The following is a 19894-nucleotide window of genomic DNA, read 5'->3' as shown; positions in this document are numbered from 1 at the left end:
TGTCTGGTGGAGTCATCATCAGTCACCTGTGGATGATTAAGAAATTCAGGGTCAGAATTTCCAGGGATGAAGCCTAGAAATCTGCAGTCAGAATTCTTAGTCATTCAGCAAATAATTAGTTTGTCTGCTGTCTGCTCAGCCAAATGCTAGCCATTGGGTATATGTGCACTGTGGGATCAAACAAGAGACCCTGTCTGTGTACAGTCTGTATTGTGGGCTGGGAGGAGGACCCCTATGTGAAGAAGAGAGTTGCGGGGAGGGAGGCAGAAGTGGGGAGACCAAGTTAGGAGGTTGCCATGAGAAGATGGAGGCATGAAAGAGAGTGGTAGTGACAGAGGGGTGAGAAGTATGCTTAGGACATGTAATTTTTTTTAATTTAATTTTATTATTTTTTTTTTTTTGAGATGGAGTCTCACTGTGTTGCCCAGGCTGGAGTTCAGTGGCGTGATCTCGGCTCACTGCAACCTCCACCTCCCAGGTTCAAGTGATTCTCATGCCTCAGCCTCCTGAGTAGCTGGGACTACAGGCATGCACCACCACCCCCGGCTAATTTTTGTGTTTATAGTAGAGACAGGGTTTCACCATGTTGGCCAGGCTGGTCTTGAATTCCTGGCCTCAAGTGATCTGCCTGCCTCGGGTTCCTGAAGTGATGGGATTACTGATGTGAGCCACCACACCTGGCTGAGGATATGTAATTTAAAGTTAAAGTCTGTGGGACCCACTGATAAATTAAGTTTAGATATGGGATTTGAAGGAAAGAGAGGAGGACCCACTGATAAATTATTTTTGGATATGGGATTTGAAGGAAAGAGAGGAATCAAGGATAACTGTCACCGTTTTGACCTAGAAAGTGGGGTGACTGGTGGTGATCTTTATTGACCAGAGCAGGATGGAAATCGGAGAGTTTAGGGGTGTAGTTGGTAATTCAGGGGTTTCAGAAATGTTACATTTAAGCTGCTTGTTTAATATTCAGTTGAAGAGTTTGAGTAGGTTATTACAAACATGAATCTGGAGCGAGGGAGAAGTTAGGGCTGCCATAGTAATTTGGGAGTCAACAGTGAATAATACTGGGTAAAATCTTAAGAATTTTTTGAAAGGTTCTGCTAAATGCTAGAGATTACTATTATTTCTCATGGAGTTTACGTTCTCGTAGGGGAGTTCAAAAATTAAACACCTAATTGCACAGTACATTGTAGCTGTGATATAAGCACTAAAGGAGAGGTAGACAGTGTAAAATGGGTGGTGTGGGTGGGGGGGTTCCAAATTTAAGCTGGGAAATTCGGGAAGACTTTCTTGAGGCAGTGACTATTTTGAGCTGTAATAACTTGGGGAAAACAGAGCAAGACATATACAGAGGGCTGAAGATGGAGAGAGAATGGCATCTGGAAGAAGATCAGTGCACCGCAGTACAGCAGGACGGATGAGGCAGGTCTGGGCGCGCATGAGATGAGAGGAGAGAACAGGCAGGCAGCAGCTATGGAGGCCCTGGGGAGGATTTTGATCTTTGTCCTAAGGGGAAGGCAACTTTATTTTAGGAATAATATTTGCATTTTAAAAATTATTCTTTGCTCTAATGTGAAGGAGGTATTGAAGGGGTGTGCAGAGATGCTTAGGAGAGGCCAGTTAGGAGAGCATTTCTTTGACTAAAGTGAGATCAATGACAATAAAGAGCTGGACATATTTGAGAGATGACTAGAAGATAAAATTGGAAGAACTTAGTAGTTGTTTGGATATTAATAAACTGAGAAAGCAGGAGGCTAGAAGGAGACTCCTAGTCTCCTGAATTTGTGGTTTCATGGTTAGGTGGATAGTTACTGCATTCATCTAGATAGGTATGGCTGAAGGAGGACTAGCTTTTTTGTGTGTGTGAGGCAGCAGTGGTAGGCACAGTGGAGGTCACAGTTTGGGACCTGTTGACTTTGAGTTTCCTCTGAAACAGCAAAGTGACAATTACAAGTAAACACTTTGGGGTATCTTTCTGGAGGTCAGAGAAGGGCTGGGCCAAAGAAATATGCTTAAGAGTCATGGGCATTTAAATGATTAATTCTAAGTGTGACCAGAGATAAGACTGCCTGTAGAGAGAAGTACATCTAGAAAGAAAGTTGACTCGGAAACAGCCTTGAGTCACTTTAGTATTTGTCAGCTGGCGGAGCAGATAGGAGAGCATGAGAAGGGAGGAGGAGGAGGAAAACCAGCAGTGTCACGTCTTGAAACTTGACAGAGGGGATCAAGAAAGAGAGAGTGTGCTGCTGTGTCAAAGTTGTCAAAGTTGAGGGCCAAGTTTATGCTGCACAAGTACAGAGGTGCTTCCTTGACAATTCTCGGAGAATAATGAAGACCACTTTGTGTTCAGTTCAAAAAGGCAGTGGCTGGGGCCGGGCGCAGTGGCTCACGCCTGTAATCCGAGCACTTTGGGAGGCTGAGGCAGGCAGATCACGAGGTCAGGAGATCGAGACCATCCTGGCTAACACGGTGAAACCCCATCTCTACTAAAAATACAGAAAATTAGCCGGCTTGGTGGCGGGCACATGTAGTCCCAGCTACTCGGGAGGCTGAGGCAGGAGAATGACATGAACCCAGGAGGTGGAACTTGCAGTGAGCCGAGATCATGCCACTGCACTCCTGCCTGGGTGACAGCGAGATTCCCTCTCAAAAAAACAAAAAAAGATGGCTGGGCGCGGTGGCTCAAGCCTGTAATCCCAGCACTTTGGGAGGCCGAGACGGGTGGATCATGAGGTCAGGAGATCGAGACCATCCTGGCTAACACCGTGAAACCCCATCTCTACTAAAAAATACAAAAAAAACTAGACGGGCGAGGTGGCGGGCACCTGTAGTCCCAGCTACTCGGGAGCCTGAGGCAGGAGAATGGCGTAAACCCGGGAGGCGGAGCTTGCAGTGAGCTGAGATCCAGCCACTGCACTCCAGCCCGGGCCACAGAGCGAGACTCCGTCTCAAAAAAAAAAAAAACAAAAAAAGAAAAAAAAGGCAGTGGTTGGAAGGCTACATAGGTCTGGACTTGCAGATTTGAAGGGAAGGCGTACAACAGGAAGAAACCATTTTCGTTCTAGCTCTGGGAGTAGAATGGATGAACTGAAACCATTGCCAGCCTTGTTTGTTCACTGCTCACAATTCATATCCAGGGAAAGAAAGTCCAGTAGGCCCAATGTAGGTCATGTTCCCATCTCATGTTTAGGAGTGAGTATGAACCTGATTAATTGTCCCACAAGACTGTATCCCATGGGGGACAGGTAACCCCCGAAAAGGTAATGAGGATAATGCTACCAAGAGGAAAGGGCTCAATGATAGGCAGTCAGGAATCATAGATTGCCCATCACATCCATTTACTGAGCATTTCTTCAGGTTGGGAAGCATCTGCTCACTGATCACACAAAGAAGGGGAAATTAGAAAGGGAGGTTCTTCAGCTTAGGTCAGGCTATGGACTGGGTGGGAGCAGCGGCTGGAAGAAACTCAGTAAGTTTAGGTCAGGCTACAGAGCTAGTGGGAGCAGTAGCTCAGTATTGTCTTCTGAGAGAGTAGACCTTTCTACGGTATTTCTGGATCACTTGGGTAAAGTTGAGGCAAAATGTCTCTTCTGGTGCTTTGTCGTATGTGATTAAATGATTTGATAAGGCTTTTGTAGCTCATTATAGTCTGATGTATTAGGAAACTTTTGTTTTTTATAGTTTCAAGAAGTTATATCTGGCCAGGTGCGGTAGCTTATGCCTGTAATCTCAGTACTTTGGGAGGCCGAGGCAGGTGGATCACCTGAGGTCAGGAGTTCAAGACCAGCCTGGCCAACATGGTGAAACCCTGTCTGTAGTAAAAATACAAAAATTAGCTGGGCGTGGTGGCGGACACCTGTAATCCCAGCTATGTGGGATGCTGAGGCAGGAGAATTGCTTGAACCTGGGAGGTGGAGGCTGCAGTGAGCTGAGATCACACCACTGCACTCCAGCCTGGGCAGCAGAGTGAGACTGTATCTCAAAAAAAAAAAAAAAAAAAGAATTTATGTCTGTTTTCTGGGGAGTCTTTTCCCATTTAATTTGGTAGTTGTAATTTGGTTGGCATGTAAAATCTGTCCCCCAGTATTACATCTGTCTAGCAATAAAGACAAGTGATGCGAACCTATTGGGTGACCTTTATGTCACTGTACTTCCTGGCCCTCTTTGTTGCCAGAACTTCCGTTTGTTTTTCCACTTACATTTTATTGAGTGTGTATGCTGAGTCATAGTGGGTATCCTAATCTGCCAGCACCAATTGTAGGCTTGTCACGAGCCCCACGTAAATAACATTATAGTCTTACAGTTTAATGAACTGATCTTAACATTTTATATTAATTATTTCAACCATTGGAAACATGCCTTTATAAAACTTTTTAAATCCCCAAGTTTAATAAAGATTAACCTAACTAATCTCTTTCCCACAGTTAATCACCTTTAACTTTTTAGCACAAAATCACTGTCATTGAAGTACTGTGGGACCTATAGCTTTGAAAGGAAGATTTATGCGTAGTAGTTTAGAGTTGCTTAAGTGTTTGACCTAATTTTAGTAAAACTTAATGTCTTTGGAACTCTCAAGAACTAAATAGTTCTTCAGGTAGTCCATAGTAGACTTGGAAAAAGTTCACTAGGCTTATTGGAACTGTACTTGAATCACAAACATGTCCCAATTGAAGGAAAGGACTTTTCTTGATGACATGAGCATCTGAGATTTTTTCTTTCTTTCTCTTTGGTTTTCAACTTTAAATCAGTGAGATTTGCAACAATAGTAGTATGTTGGCATTAAATATTCATGACAGGCCAGACGCAGTGGTTTACGCCTGTAATCCCAACACTTTGGGAGGCCAGACAGGTGCATCACTTAAGCTTTGGAGCTTGAGACCAGCCTAGGTAACATGACAAAACTCCATCTCTACAAAGAATACAGAAATTAACCAGCTGTGGTGGCATGCTTATACAGTCCCAGCTACTTGAGTGATAGAGGCAGGATGATTGCTTGACCCCAGGAGGTAGAGGCTACAGTGAGCTATAATTGCACCACTGCTCTCCAGCCTGGATGACAGAGTGAGAGCTCATCTCAAAAAAAAAAAAAAAAAAAAAAAAATTATGATGGCAAGCTACTTTTATGCTAGAAAAGGGAATAGTATAGCAAGAAAATGTTTTTATTTTTATTTAATAAATCTATAAGAAACAATGATTGCATTAGTTTTAGAATACTAACTTTATAGACCATTGTCTTCTAGATCTGACTCTTTACCACCTTTTGAAAAATAGTACAAGTTTCTTTACTTGAAATTGGCCTTGTAAATTTACATTGTCAGAAGTTGGAAAGCAGCACAGTAAGATGCAAAATATGCGGAAGCAGTCCATCACTTTCTTCTGCTGAGACATCACATTGGGGCAATCCGATTTGTGGTAGTTGGGAATATGAACTTTGGAACAAGTCTAATCTGGTTCAAATCCCAGCTTTTTACTTTTCAGCTGTGTTTCTCTGGGCAGATTACTCTCTGTGCTTTAGTTTTCTTATTTAGAATGTCAGGGCTTGTTGTTCAGGGTTGCTGTGGGAATTAAATAGTCAACATAAAGGAGTCCAGAAGAGTATCCTGCCAGTAGCAGATACTCAGCAAATGTTAGGTCTCTTCTCTTCACCGGGTAGGTGTATTTTCCTTGTGAACAACTCAAATGCTTGTATAGATTAATGAAGCATTGTTTTAAAAAAAACTTACGTTTGTTATGAATTCAAGATATTTTTACATCAAGCTTGTCTTTAAAGACTATCAGTCATGTTGGACTAGTGAAATGTAGTGAAGTTTCTAAAGATGATTAAAGTAGCTGATAAATACAGGGGCTTCTTTAAAAAAAAGATCAAAACAAACAAGCAAAAAGCCTGGTACTAAGTAAAATGCCTCCTTGGGGTGTGAGACATGTGATATCTAGGGTATTTTGCACATTTGTAATCTCTTCTTTTAAAGAACATGTTTCTGCAAGTGTTTAGGATCTGTTTCTTCTTGGAACCCCTCCTGTGCATGCCTCACACTCACCTCTCAGCCATGGTAGCTGTTGTGTAGTATTTCTTACTCTGTGTTTCTTTGAACTTACAGAATTCTATACTTAAAAGCTTGATGTCTCCAGTTATAAAATTTAAGATTAATAAGATTTCTTAATTCATCATATTTTGAAATTGATTTATTTTTATAAGCAATAGAAATTTCTCACTAATGCAGCTGGAAAGTGAATTTGTGTTCTCTGTCAAACCTTTGGGATATTCTGATAGCAAGCCCAAATGGAAGGGCTCAGCATTTCTGACATATAGGAAGGTTAATTATACCTCCAAAATGCTACACATAGGAAAGGACAGCTACCAGTAGAGTTCCAGGATAGTCCTTTCTTTGCTGGTTATGCTGGTTCAGTCTGCCTCCCCTCTCCCAGAAATTTGTCATGGAATGAACATTTATAAAGAAACTGAAATGTCTAGAGAGTTCTGCTGGATAGTCAGTCACAGAGATGAATAAGGATTCATTTTCTGTTCTCAAGATTTTTGACCTATGAGAAAGGAGAGGCAGGCAGGATATAAATGCCATGGCAGTGCTTGGAAGGAACAGTTAATTCTAACTGGGGAGTGTGGCAGTCACTACAGGACTGAACGAAGGAGGACAAACGCAGAAATGAAAACTTAAACTGTTTTAAAGGAAGGGGCCAGGGGAAGAAGAGAGCACACTGCTTCTAGTGGGCAAAGGCAGCTACCCCAAGCTTCTTCAGCCCTTCATATTTATTGGGTAGAAAGAACAGGGAGGAAGAGGTAATGATTGGTCAGCTGCCTAATTGATCACAGGTTCATATTATTGCTAACAGGCTTCAGATGTGCCCTGTAGATGGTCACAAGAAACACTTGTGCCTGTGTTGTGACTGCCCTCAGCATTCCTCCTGGACGGCAGACGCAGTTTGTCAGTTTGTAACATTCTAGATTTATGAGAACAGTTTGCTCTTTACTTATAAAGCCTCCAGTGGTATACTGAGTTGATCATGACCCTCATTTTTTCAGCCTGCAACAGGGGAGAGTGGGAAAGACTTTACAGAGGAAGTTGTATGTGAATTTGCCCTTGAGGGGCAGAAGATTAGCAGGGCAGCATGGGGGTAGAAAGTGGACAGTGGCCACAAATTGAAGCCTGAAATGCCAGGTACATTCTAGGAACAGTGAACTGGTGTGGCTGTTCATTGGTGTGACTGAAACCTGAGGGTATCAGAATTGCTTGGTGAGAAATCAATCTGGAAAGGTAAAATTAGGCCAGATATAAAGTTTCTTGAGTGCAATTTAAAGGAGGTGGGACCTTATTCTGTAGACAGCATAACTTTAATGTGGTGGGAAAAGATAATGAGATCTGTGCTTTTGGTGGAAAATCTAGAGAGTGACAAGAACAAAGTGAAAGAGGAACTAGAAGCTCAGAGATGAATTAGGAGATTGTTGCAGTAGTGAAGGCAGAAAATCACAAAGATCAGGTTTGGCTGTAATCAGATAATCTGTAGAAATGGAAAGAAGCTTATATTAAGAGGCTTAGCTTCAGAAGCTGAACTAATGGACCTTGGTGATGAGATAGGGAGATAGGGTAAGGGAAGAGTGAAAGATGACTCAGGATTTCCAAGTTTCTACACACAGTGATTCCAGTGAACAGAGATTGAAAGAGGGACGTGTTTAGGCTGAAACGAGGGTATTTCTTGTAAAGGAGTTGCTTAAGCAGAGACTTCAGGACTCTAGTACTCCATATCAGCACTAACACGGGTGACTTCATATTTCATGCTATAGGAAATTTCATGTTTTGGGTTACCATGTGTAAAAAGATATTGGTACCTGTTATATATATGAGGCTGAACATGAGATGTATGGTAGGTTCTTGAATAGCAATGTTTTGTTCAATGTCATTTTGTTATAACATTGATAAGAAAAAAAATTGATTCCTAGTGATGGCCACTGTCTGTGTAGAGTTGGCACATTCTCCCTGTATCTACAGGTTTTCTCTGGGTTCTTCATCCCAAAGCTGTCAGCGTTAAGTTCATGGGCATGTCTAAATTGTCCCAGTCTGAGTTGGGTGTGGGTGGTGTGAGTGTGCCCTGCAATGGAATGGCGTGCTGTCCAGGGCTGATTCCCACTTAGCTTCCAGGATAGGCTCCAGCCATCCATGACCCTGAACTGGAGTAAGCAGGTTGGAGAAAGAATGAATGAATACATATTATTGTAACATAAAAATTTATTAATTATAAAGTACACAAATGTAGGACAGTAAGCAATGTGGTGTGAAAGAACTCAGTGAGCCTGCCGTATTTGTCGTTATTTGTTTTTGAATTACATTATGGTAGGAGATGATCTTTACAGTTTTCCCTTTGCAAACATTTATTCCCTGATTTCGCCTCCACCACGATGACTGCCATCACTCACTGATGCACCAAAAATTGGGTAATTAATTGTCCTACTTGTTTTTAATTTTTCTTAAATGTGTATATAGCTAACATTTATTTCTATGTTTAATATTAGGAAGGTTTTGAGTCTTTACTTACAAGTTTGGTAGTGTTTTTGTGACCAGAAATATGCCATAGGAACTTAATTCTTGTTTATATCAATTACCCTACGGTAAAAATCGGTTTAATTATACGTCGCTTCACTTAAAAGTTACAGTTTTCAAGAACCTGTTAATGGCATTAGGTGAGCACTTGTATTTTTTAAAGTTTATTATATCACTTTTTTTTTTTTTTGAGACAGAGTCTTACTCTGTCGCCCAGGCTGGAATGCAGTAGTATGGTCTTGGCTCACTACAACCTCCACCTCCTGGGCTCAAGCAATTCTCCTGCCTCGGCCTCCCGTGTAGCTAGGACTACAGGTGCACACCACCATGCCTGACTAATTTTTTGTATTTTTAATAGAGACAGGGTTTCACCATGTTGGCCAGGCTGGTCTTGAACTCCTTACCTCAGGTGATCCTCCCGCCTCAGCCTCCCAAAGTGTTGGGATTACAGGTGTGAGTCACCAGGCCCGGCCAATTATACCACTTTTTTTTTGAGACAGAGTCTTGCTTTGTCACCCAGGCTGGAGTGCAATGGCGTGATCTCGGCTCACTGCAGTCTCTGCCTCCTGGGTTCAAGCAATTCTCTCACCTCAGCCTCCCAAGTAGCTGAGATTACAGGCACCTGCCATCATGCCCAGCTAATTTTTGTATTTTTGTAGAGACAGGGTTTCACCATGTTGGTCAGGCTGGTCTTGAACTCCTGACATTAGGTGATCCACCTGCCTTGGCCTCCCAGAGTGTTGGGATTACAGGCGTTAGCCACCATACCCGGCCTATATCACTTTTTAACAGGAGAGTAACACAAATAACTTTTTAGTCTTCAAGAGACCTATGAAGCCAAAAGACATGAGTTCCATGGTGAACGTCAGAGGAAGGAAGAAGAAATGAAGCAGATGTTTGTGCAGCGAGTAAAGGAGAAAGAAGCCATATTGAAAGAAACTGAGAGAGAGGCAAGTATGCTGGTTTGATGTGATTTGCATTTATTTTTTAGATGTCCTATTAATTTGGAGGATTTATTCCAAGAATTTGCTTGAGATGCTTTTGTAGGCTACTTGTTCTTTAAAGAGTAGCTTTTCCAACACATAGTATTTGAATATTGACTTAAAATCATAGCCTGAAATTAAATGAAAACTTTGGCCTTCTTTTTTTTAAAAGTAGTGCATTTATGGAGTGACTAATCGTTGAAATTCTCATAACGAACTGGAAGCTGCAGCAGCTACCCTCTTGGGTGCAGACATTTTTCTTTCATGAAATCCATCATGCCTTGAATCCACAGTGTACAATTTTTAGGTGCCTCATTCAACCAGTCTCAGTGGTGGTTTGTCTTTGTTAGTGCCAAAGCTAAAAGAAGAAACACCACTGGATGTTTTCTTGTGCCTGGCAGGGCAAGCCACATTTGCCACAGGCCAACTCCTGAAGGTGGTAGGCCTCACAGCCACAGTGGCAACACAGTGTATGCGTCTTACTGTGATGCTTTCCAAACGATGACCTTCCCTTTGTCATCTCACTCCTTTAACTGAGACCAAAGATAATTTTGGCCTTTTGAGCAAATATTCTTCCATTTGAAATAGTTTATCAAGGGCTTGTAATGGACTAGGTTACTGAGAAGTGTCTTAACCATGAGCCATAAACATTTTTTCTATGGCTTAATAAAGCCTTTTTTGAGTGTTACTGGGGTGGTTGTTTGCCCTGAAATGGGGATTTGTGAAGGCTGTGAAGTAGCTTTACTTCCCATTTGAACCCAGTCTCTCAGTCTCTCAGGGTGTAGTTAGGTGGTCTAGATCAGTGGTCCCCAGTCTTTTTGGCACCAGGGACCAGTTTCCTGAAGACAGTTTTTTCACGGACCAGGGGAGATGGTTTCGGAACGAAACTGTTCCACCTCACATCCTCAGGCATCAGATTCTCATAAGGAGCGCACAACCTACATCCCTCACATGCGCAGTTTGCTCTCCTGTGGGAATCTAATGCCACCACTGATCTAACAGGAGGCAGAGTTCAGGCAATACTGCTTGTTTGCCCGCCACTCACCCCATACTGTGCAGCGGTTCCTAACAGGCCATGGACCAGTACTGGTCCGTGGCCTGGGGATTGGGGACCCCTGGTCTAGATGACCTTGGGGTAGTCCTGGAACCAAAAAAATCACCACTGAACTTCCGTAGTTTTGTTTGCTTCTAGTTCTCAAGCAGCAGTTTAGGTTTTGAGTAAAGCTATTTTCTTGGAAATACGTGATTTCTTGAAGAGTTAATCTGTAATCCAGTTGTGCTAGTTTATTATTTCAGATACACTTATAGTACTTGCTGCGTAAGTGAACTGTGCAGGAAATGGTTTTGTAAAAGTAATAGTTTACTGATTTATTTATAATTCGAATTTTGATGTTTTATTTGGAAAAAGTTCAAACACCAGAAAAGTGAAAGTATAGGATGCCTATGTCCTTCCTCTTACCTAAGAAAATAGGAATACCATAATCTCACCCAATCTTCAGTCCTTATTCAGATTTCCCTAGTTGTCCCAAGATTGGCTTTCAAAATCATTCCTTTTATTTGGTGATTTTCTGTTTTGTTTTGAACCAGGATGCAATCACTGATTACATATTGTACTTGGGTATTACGTTCGTTTAGTTTCTTTTATTCAAGAGTTTCTTATATAGCATGACTCTTAGTTTTACCAGTTCACTATTAAAAAAGATACCACTCAAAACATTATTTAATTCTATAATAAAGGACTGTTATTTAAATATGTCCTTGCCAATATTGTTGTGAAACAATTATCCCTTATCTTTTGTATAAATCTAGATTTTTATAGGTAGGTTAGTAAAATGATGTATGCTTAGATAATAGTGTGTGAACATTAGATGAGCGGGGAGATGCACAGAACAAATGATGTCTCCAAATATTGTTCACGTTCTGTCTTCCCTATTCCTTTATTGACAACATTCTAGAAGAACTCATGAGGCATGTTGCGTGTGACACACGGATTTCTCATATACCCTCCCCACTTTAAGAAAAACTACAGTTTATATTTATCCCTCAGGTTACATGACCATCATTAAGTTATTATTACTACCCGATTTGATATGTCAGTCTATATCTTGGGATAATTTTTTCATTTAACATTTATGCCCCTCATATTTCCAAAAAGTATGCTCAGTAATTTGCAATTTAAAAATGCAGCTACGTTACAACCATGAACATGAGGAGAACAGGAGCCTTATAATACAGGGTATGAAGAAGGGGTTTGCACAGAGGGCAGCTGAGAACCCTGGTCGAGGGAATTTTTAAGTGAACACGAAGACTGGGCTCTAAGGCTCTAACTTCTAGGCGGGCAGGGCAGAAGGGACCACACAGAATTTAGATGGAAGTCATGTGCTAGCTCAGCAGAGAGAAATATTTTCCCTAGTATTTATTTCTAATTTCTAAAAATGGGGCCAGGCGTGGTGGCTCATGCCTGTAATCCTAGCACTTTGGGAGGCCAAGGCGGGTGGATCACTTGAGATCAGGAGTTCGAGACCAACCTGGCCAATATGGTGAAACCCTATCTCTACTAAAAATACAAAAATTAGCCGGGCATGGCGGTGCACGCCTGTAATCTCAGCTACCCGGGAGGCTGAGGCAGGAGAATCGCCTGAACACAAGAGGCAGAGGTTGCAGTGAGCCGAGATTATGCCACTGCACTCCAGCCTGGGCAACAGAGTGAGACTCCACACAAGAGGCAGAGGTTGGCGGTGGAGCCGGGATTGCGCCACTGCACTCCAGGCCTGGGCAACAAGAGCGAGCCTCCGTAAAAAAAAAAAAAGAAAAATCGTTTGAGGACGAGGTCTCGCTCTGTTGCCCAGGCTGGAGTGCAGTGGCGGAAATTCGGCTCACCGCAACTCTCTGCCTCTTGTGTTCAGGCGATTCTCCTGCCTCAGCCTCCCGAGTAGCTGGAATTATAGGCATGCGCCGCCATGCCCGGCTAATTTTGTATTTTTAGTAGAGACGGGGTTTCTCCATGTTGGTCAGGCTGGTCTCGAACTCCTGACCCCACATGATCCGCCCACCTCAGCCTCCCAAAGAAAAAAGATACTTTTAAAAGGATCTTTGAGTGACAGAATGTGTAGTATCCTTAAAAGTAGTGTTTACAAAAGATACAGCATTGTACAGTAGTCCCCCTTTATCCTCAGTTTGGCTTTCTGAGGTTTCAGTTACCTGTGGTCAATCACTGTCTGAAAATACTACTATAAGATATTTTGAGAGAGAGAGAGAAAGAAACCACATTCACATAACTTTTATTACATATATTAATTGTTCTATTTTATTATTAATTGTTATTGTTAGTCTCTTACACTGTGCCTTAACTTTACCATAGGTGTCTATATAGAGGAAAAAACATAGGGTATGGTACTACCTGTGGTTTCAGGCATCCTCCTGGAGTCTTGGAATATATCCCCCATGGAAAAGGGGAGACTGTCGTACCATATTGATAACTTAATCTTCTTAAGAGAATTGGTGACTGTTGATAGCACAAAAGATCCCTTGTTTTTAATTTTTTGAGAATTTGAAAATGTATTTGAATTAACTGCCTGTCATAGTGAATAATGGAACCAAGAATGCATGCTTCATGTGTATGGAATAGTTCTTGATAGCCAGAGCTGGAAATGCCACACAATGTGAATAATAGTCACATTCACACCTCCCCACCATCTTGTTTAATGTTTCCCTCTTTATAGTTTTCCTGGAAATTTTTAGTCAACCTCATGAATGATGTATGAAGGGCTCTGTGACCTTTCAAGATATTTTAATATGCATATGAGGTACGCAACCTCCATTTGAGTAACCAGAGAGCTATCTCTAGTCACGTGATAGAAACCTGCCCTTGCCACTTCCTTTCCAGACTTTACCCCACTCCTGCTCCTCTCCCACATCACCAGTGCACACGTGTGCAGAAAACTGTCACTCTGTTTGTGCCACCGATTTGAATGACATCTGGGTAGCGTGCCCTTTAAACACACACATGTACCTAGCATATAACTTTTTTAAAAGCAGGAACCATTTAAATAAACAAATACTAAGGAACTGATGCTTCTCTGAAAAGACATCCTCTGGAATAAAAGCATCTTAGGTTAGAAGGGCCTTATTCGATTATCTGTTTTAACCTTGTTTCCCTTGGAATACTTCTCCTGTCAGGTGCTCGCTGGCTCACAGGACAACCTGTTCCGTGTTGGGAACATAACACTTTTATTAGACCAGAGTTTAGCTCTCTGGTTTCTTCCCTCAGTCTCTGATTTTCAGTGAAATATTTCCTCAAATGTTGTATGTCATCCTTTTTTTTTTTTTTTTTTTTTTTTTGAGATGGAGCCTCACTCTGTCGCCCAGGCTGGAGTATAATGGCGCTATCTTGGCTCACTGCAACCTCAGCCTCCCGGGTTCAAGCAGTTCTCCTATCTCAGCCTCCTGAGTAGCTGGGAGTACAGGTGCACACCGCCACACCTGGTTAATTTTTTGTATTAGTAGAAACGGGGTTTCACCGTGTTGCCCAGGCTGGTCTTGAACTCTTGAGCTCAGGCAGTCCACCCGCCTTGACCTCCCAAAGGTCTCCCCCTTTCTAGACACCTTGGTGTCTTAATGACATAGCCAGGTGCGGTGGCTCATGCCTGTAAACCTCCATGAGCTACCACGTCCAGCTATGTCATCTTTTTCTAGACACCAAGTCCTGCTTTGTTTGCATGAATGCTAGGTTTCTACCCGGAACTAAAACGTTAATGTTAGATTTACCTAACCAGATCAGAGGACCAAAAATAAGGTTATCTTTTAAAATGTAGATTCTAGACACTGTGTTTGTGTTGTTAGAGGGCACAGCACACAGCTGATTCGTATGGAGCTGGCTTAAGACCCTAGATTTTTTTTTTTGAGGTAAGCCACAATTAAACCAGGACCACCTACATTCTTCCTTGGACCTTGTCTCTTTGAACTTGCATGCAGAACTTCACATAACTTTCATCTGTATTTCTTCTCATTACTAGTTCTTCTACATCTTTTAGAATTCTTTTATGAGCAGCATTGTGTGCTGTGCTGGGGGTATAAAAATAAAAAAGACATAGCTCCTAAGTAATCCTCAGGGAGACGTTGCTCCCACAGTTAGCCCAGCACATGTGTGCTAAGGGTTTCTCTTTTGCACCTATAACAGAGCACAGGGCACACAAAGAACTACCCAGGGTGGCAGTTGGAGCAAGCTAAGTTTCCTATTCTTTGTTATTAACAATGGGTAATATCTATTGAGTGCTTACTCAATGCCAGCCATCCTGGTAAAAACGTTAGATAGAATTTTTCTTTTGGTATATCCCAGTTGTTTTAAAGCTTCCTTTTTATTTGTGAGTTTCCAGAGTTTTATGCCCTTCATAGCTTTGAGAAATATGCCTTCTATGATCCATATAGGGCATTCCTTAAATTGTGGAAAAATATAAAGTAAAAGACCTGCCCCTAAGTTGACATCCAAGGTGACATTGCTCCCTTTATATGGTTTATCAAGTGATTTCCAGCCCCAAGGAGATGAAAAACTACTGAATTTTATTCTTTAAATAATTTTTTCTGCTTTTTTCACTTAAGAGAAATCTCTTGTAATGTTATAAACTTTTGTGAAACTCATTTAACAGTTGTATAGGGGAAGTATAACCCCTATAGGTTCTTCATTGGAATGACCCCTTATTCTCAGATTAACAAAAGAAAAACAAACAAGTTTATTAACATGTGTATTTCACATATACATGGGTGATACAGTCAGTGAGTAGTTCTCAAAGAGGTGACTGCATTCTACCTTCTATAGCAACTTCAACAAAGAACAGTTAATTTTTACAAAAATGACAAGACAAAGGAAAAGGACTTGGAGTCTCTAGGGACAGCAACTTGGAGGAAGGCACGTAGCTGCCAGAGGAAGGCTAGTCAGCAAAGCTAGTTAATGTAGAGCTGTCTGGTTCCAGTCTCCAGGCCCAAAAGAGTCTGAAGTTGTCTTTGGTGGTTAACCTTTGTTCTCCCTGGTTGGGGAAGGGGGCTGGATACCTTTTGTCTTTGTACATCTATATCCTGCCTTTAGGTACCTAAAGGGAGGTCAGAGAGCTTTCCTGTATCTGCTGCTGCTTAGTTGCTCTCAGCTCAACAGTCCTGCACATTCTGCTCTCCTACAGCTTCATCAGATGTGTTTAGCATTAATGTATTCTTTGACTTTATCTTTATTGGATAGTGTAAATTCTACTATGATGAGTATTTTTATATGTAAAACTTTCTCTGAGTTTAGGATATTTTTAAGCCTAGATCTCAAGACATTGAAAGACTGGGAAAATAGAATACAGTTTTGACATTCTTGACATAGTTGACAATTGACACTTGCTTTCCAGTGATGTTTACCAGTACAGTTTTCAATAACTGTTTACTGCACATATTTTACTTGGAAAATAGTGTTGTTGTTTTTTTCCTTTCTGGTGATTTCTTTCTATACTTTGCATCTCTTATTTTTATTGAGCATGGACTTAAGAGACTTTAAGAAGTTTTGTGGGGAAAATATACACCAAGAAAATAAAAACTCTAGGAAAAGGTCACAGTGTTTTAAAACAGTTTTGTTCATAAAGCTATGATTTTATTATATTTAGTTTAAGCATTTTTTGCATGGGAACTCATTTAGAATTAAAGTTACCAAGGGAATTCCATATGTAAACTTTTCCTTGAACTGTGAACTTCTGAGACTTTAGGAAGACTTTGACTGTGTAGGTTATTCTGTGTTGTGCTGTGGGGTCTGCCTTTGTGTTGCTGAGCTGGAAAGCGTGCCTCTGCTGCCGTGCTGTGTCAGTAGTGGGGATTGCACTTTTGTTTCCAGCTACAGGCCAAATTTGAGCACCTTAAGAGACTTCACCAAGAAGAGAGAATGAAACTTGAAGAAAAGAGAAGACTTTTGGAAGAAGAAATAATTGCTTTCTCTAAAAAGAAAGCTACCTCCGAGATATTTCACAGCCAGTCCTTTGTGGCAACAGGCAGCAACCTGAGGAAGGACAAGGACCGTAAGAAGTAAGAGACCCAGCCACCCTCCTTGGCAGCCCTGCCCGCACTTGTCACATGGCCCCGTCGGATCTTCCTTGCGCTTCTTACTTCTGCTTCCTTATGCTTTGTCTGCCTCCTCCAACTAAATGTCAGCTCTTGGAGAGGAGAGACATTGTCTCTCTTGTCCACTGCGGTTTCCCCAGCATCCAGAACAGCACCTGGCACATGTTATGTGTTCAGTGTTTGCCAAAATGAATGAAGGAACAAAATAAAAATACATCACAGTGTAGAAAGGATCAGTTAGCTGGGGGAAAATGGCTGCTCTTATTTCATAGCCCAGCCGTGACCCTAGTACACAGCTAATGGCTGCTGACCCCATGAGTTATTTTGAATTTCATGTCTAAATGAAGCTGTGCCCTTTGTTGGGGAATTATAGACATAGATAGTATTTTATTAAACTAATTCTTAGGTTCATTTTTTTAGAACAAATTCTACTGATACTGATTTTGTGAGAATTTTTATTTTAATAAGGGAACCAGGCTGTGGATTCGAACTCCTGTGCGTTGATGTCAGAACTTGTGAAAACAGTGGTGGACGTAAAGATGCAGAGAAAGGTAGAGAGGGCCACAGTGCAAGGGGGCGGCCATGAGTAGCATGTGGATGATAATCACAAGGCGTGTAGGTTTGGGGTATGTGTTAAAATCAGTTACCCAAGTTTTAGAAAATAAGTTTATTTTTCCTTTTTGATAATTTCCTTCTGTACTTTGTATCCCTTGTTTTATTTCTCCCACTTAAGATGTCCCTGTCGGTTTAACTCTTTGGCTGTTGAGGAAATTCATCATGCCTTGTTCTGCTCAGAATGCTCATTTGGGGGACTCTGCCTCAGTTTACTCTAGCTGCCTCTGTGCTAGCAGCATTTCATGCTCCCATGTTCCCCACAGAGCAACACATCTGGTTTAATGCTCTCACTGCATCTATGTCAGACCCATTTTCAGAATATTGCAACTCAACTTTAAAATAGTAAAACATAATCTTGGCCCATTGGTGGCTTTCAATTTTTTAAACATGGAGAAGTAAACCACAGGACTTTGGCAGGTTTTATTGGCTTATATATTTTATCACGTTTTTTTTTTTTTTTTTTTTTTTTTTGATAAAGAGGAAGGAATTCGCATGTATGATCTTTAATGTCAACTCTCCAAGGGCGATGGATCTTTATCTTGTTCCTTGATATAACAATCCCCAGAGCCTAGAGCAGTATGTACTGACATGTTAGTAGGCAGCAATTACGTTTTTTTAAAGAATAAGTCAGTATAAAAGCTGTATTTTATTCAAGCATTGAATTTCAAAAGATAAACTATAAATTTATTACTGCTTTTCAACCTGCTTTGGATTTTAAAGCTTATGGATCTTTTATTAATACCTTTTTTCCTTTCATCTTAACCCAGTGTTACTAAAATTAGATTTCCCATTTTTTCGCCTATATGAAAGATAATTTACATTTACCTTGTAAAAATTATCACCCTGCTCCACTTGAGAACCGTGCTGTTGTTTGCAAAATCAGGGCCAAACCCATATTTTTTGAGAGCTCTCTAGAGGAATTTATCTTCAAGAAAATATGGTTTAGTGTTTTTGGTTTTTTCTTTGCTTTTTCAAAGTCCCATAGCCGGATATCCTATAATATACTAGATGCGTATTTGCTAATTTTTACTTCTTGAATGTTTTCTTTCAAAGTGTACCAATCAAAAGGTTCTTTTTCTTTACAGCTCCAATTTTTTGTAAAACAGAAGTTCCAGAGCACAGAAGGTCATCATCACAAGCAAACTTCATTAAAAAAAAACTAGAAGTGTGCTTTGATTTTGCTGTTTTTATTTGTTTTATCACTCTGTATTTGGTGAACGGCCACAGTTACTGATATTTATGGAAAAGTACTTTCAAGTACAAGGTCAATACATAAGCCAGAGTGAGTGATACTACAAGTTGAGCATCTCTAATTCAAAAATCTGAAATCCAGAAGCTTCAAAATCTCAATCTTTTTGAGCACTGACTTGACCCCACAAGTGGAAAATTCCCCACCTGACACCTTTGCTTTCTGATGGTTCAGTTTAAACGGATTTTGTTTCTTGCACAAAATTATTAAAAATGTTGTATAAATTACTTTCAGGCTATATGTATAAGGTGGATGTGAAACATGAATTATGTAATTAGTCAGGTCCCATTGTGTATATGCAGATATTCCAGAATCTGAAATCCAAAACACTTCTGGTCCCTAGCATTTTGGATAAGGGATACTCAGCTTGTACCTATATATTCATATATATTCACTGTTGTTAGAAATTTTTAAGTTGCTGTTTTGTGATGAATCTAAATCTTTTGTCTTGCTACCAAGCTATTGTCACTGCAGTGCATTATACCAAAGAGCGAAGTGTCAGTGCCATTGAAAATACAGAACCCATTAATATCGTGACTATATGATTGCATTTATATTCCAAGATGAACCTTTTTTATACTAAAAATTTTGGGGAATATGTTTTGGGATGTATTATAGAGCTGAAACTCTAACCTCTTAATAGTTTTATAGAACTTAAAAATTTTTGATACAGTTACCCAGTTGGTGATACGATCTTAAGCTTTTATGTCAAATTATTTAATATGACTTCATGCTTTATTATGCCTTATTATGGCTGATGTATTACTCTGGTGGAACAAAATATCTTTAAAAGTTAAAACATCCAAATATATAAACTCTTTTTTCCTAATGATAAAGTACCTTTGAGTATGAGTGTATCACAGCTTTCATTAGGAAAACTTTTCATTACATACTTGTTTAAACTCTGTCTTCCAGGGGAAAATAATAAGGTTGAATCATTTTATTAAAATACATTTTGAGAAAATAACTATGAACATCTGAATATTAAAGATATGAAAATACACATAATTCATATTTCAGGTGGTATTTGCATTCAGTGCCTTGCTAGTATTCTCAGAACATTTTAATTATTTCTAACATTTCTTAACAGTCATAGATATATAAATTTTCATTTTTTGTACTTGAATATTCTAAATAAAACTGACATTTACTCTTGACAAATAAAACATGTATATTTACTAAAATGTGTTTAATTTTCCTTTTTGAAAACTCATTTTCAAAACATTCATTTAATTACTCATTTGAATTATTTTGGAGATGAGGTATTTTATGAGTATTTTCAGACAATAAAACTTATTAGTCTGTGTCAGATTCTGAGCAATCATAAAGTCATCCAAGTTGTAAATAAAACTGCGTAGCACAATTTATCTGGACACTTTAAATTTTATTTTTGCATTTGAAATTCACAG

At 40.3% G+C, this 19894-nt stretch overlaps 1 protein-coding gene across 15 annotated transcripts in view; it reads left to right on the top strand.

Annotated features, from left to right (window-relative positions):
• SEPTIN10 (septin 10) overlaps nt 1-19669 on the top strand; it is a 75937-nt gene extending 56268 nt beyond the window's left edge. For 5 of the 15 annotated variants that reach the window (XM_017887262.1, XM_017887264.1, XM_017887271.1 and 2 more), the window contains 4 exons: nt 9373-9505; nt 16398-16585; nt 17090-17172; nt 18322-18470. In XM_017887262.1, the coding sequence (XP_017742751.1) occupies nt 9373-9505; nt 16398-16585; nt 17090-17172; nt 18322-18470 (553 nt within the window). Of the gene's footprint in view, nt 1-9372; nt 9506-16397; nt 16855-17089; nt 17248-18321 lie in introns of those variants that run through there. The other 10 variants (XM_017887269.1, XM_017887267.1, XM_017887268.1 and 7 more) reach the window with 6 other exon arrangements.
• The last annotated feature ends 225 nt before the right edge of the window (nt 19670-19894 follow it).

The sequence above is a fragment of the Rhinopithecus bieti genome, unplaced genomic scaffold (genome assembly GCF_001698545.2).
Source record: "Rhinopithecus bieti isolate Rb0 unplaced genomic scaffold, ASM169854v2 scaffold_15133, whole genome shotgun sequence".
NCBI classification, from domain to species: Eukaryota; Metazoa; Chordata; class Mammalia; order Primates; family Cercopithecidae; genus Rhinopithecus; species Rhinopithecus bieti.
Note: the sequence above shows the minus strand (reverse complement) of the source record. Positions and strands in the feature narration are given on the sequence as shown.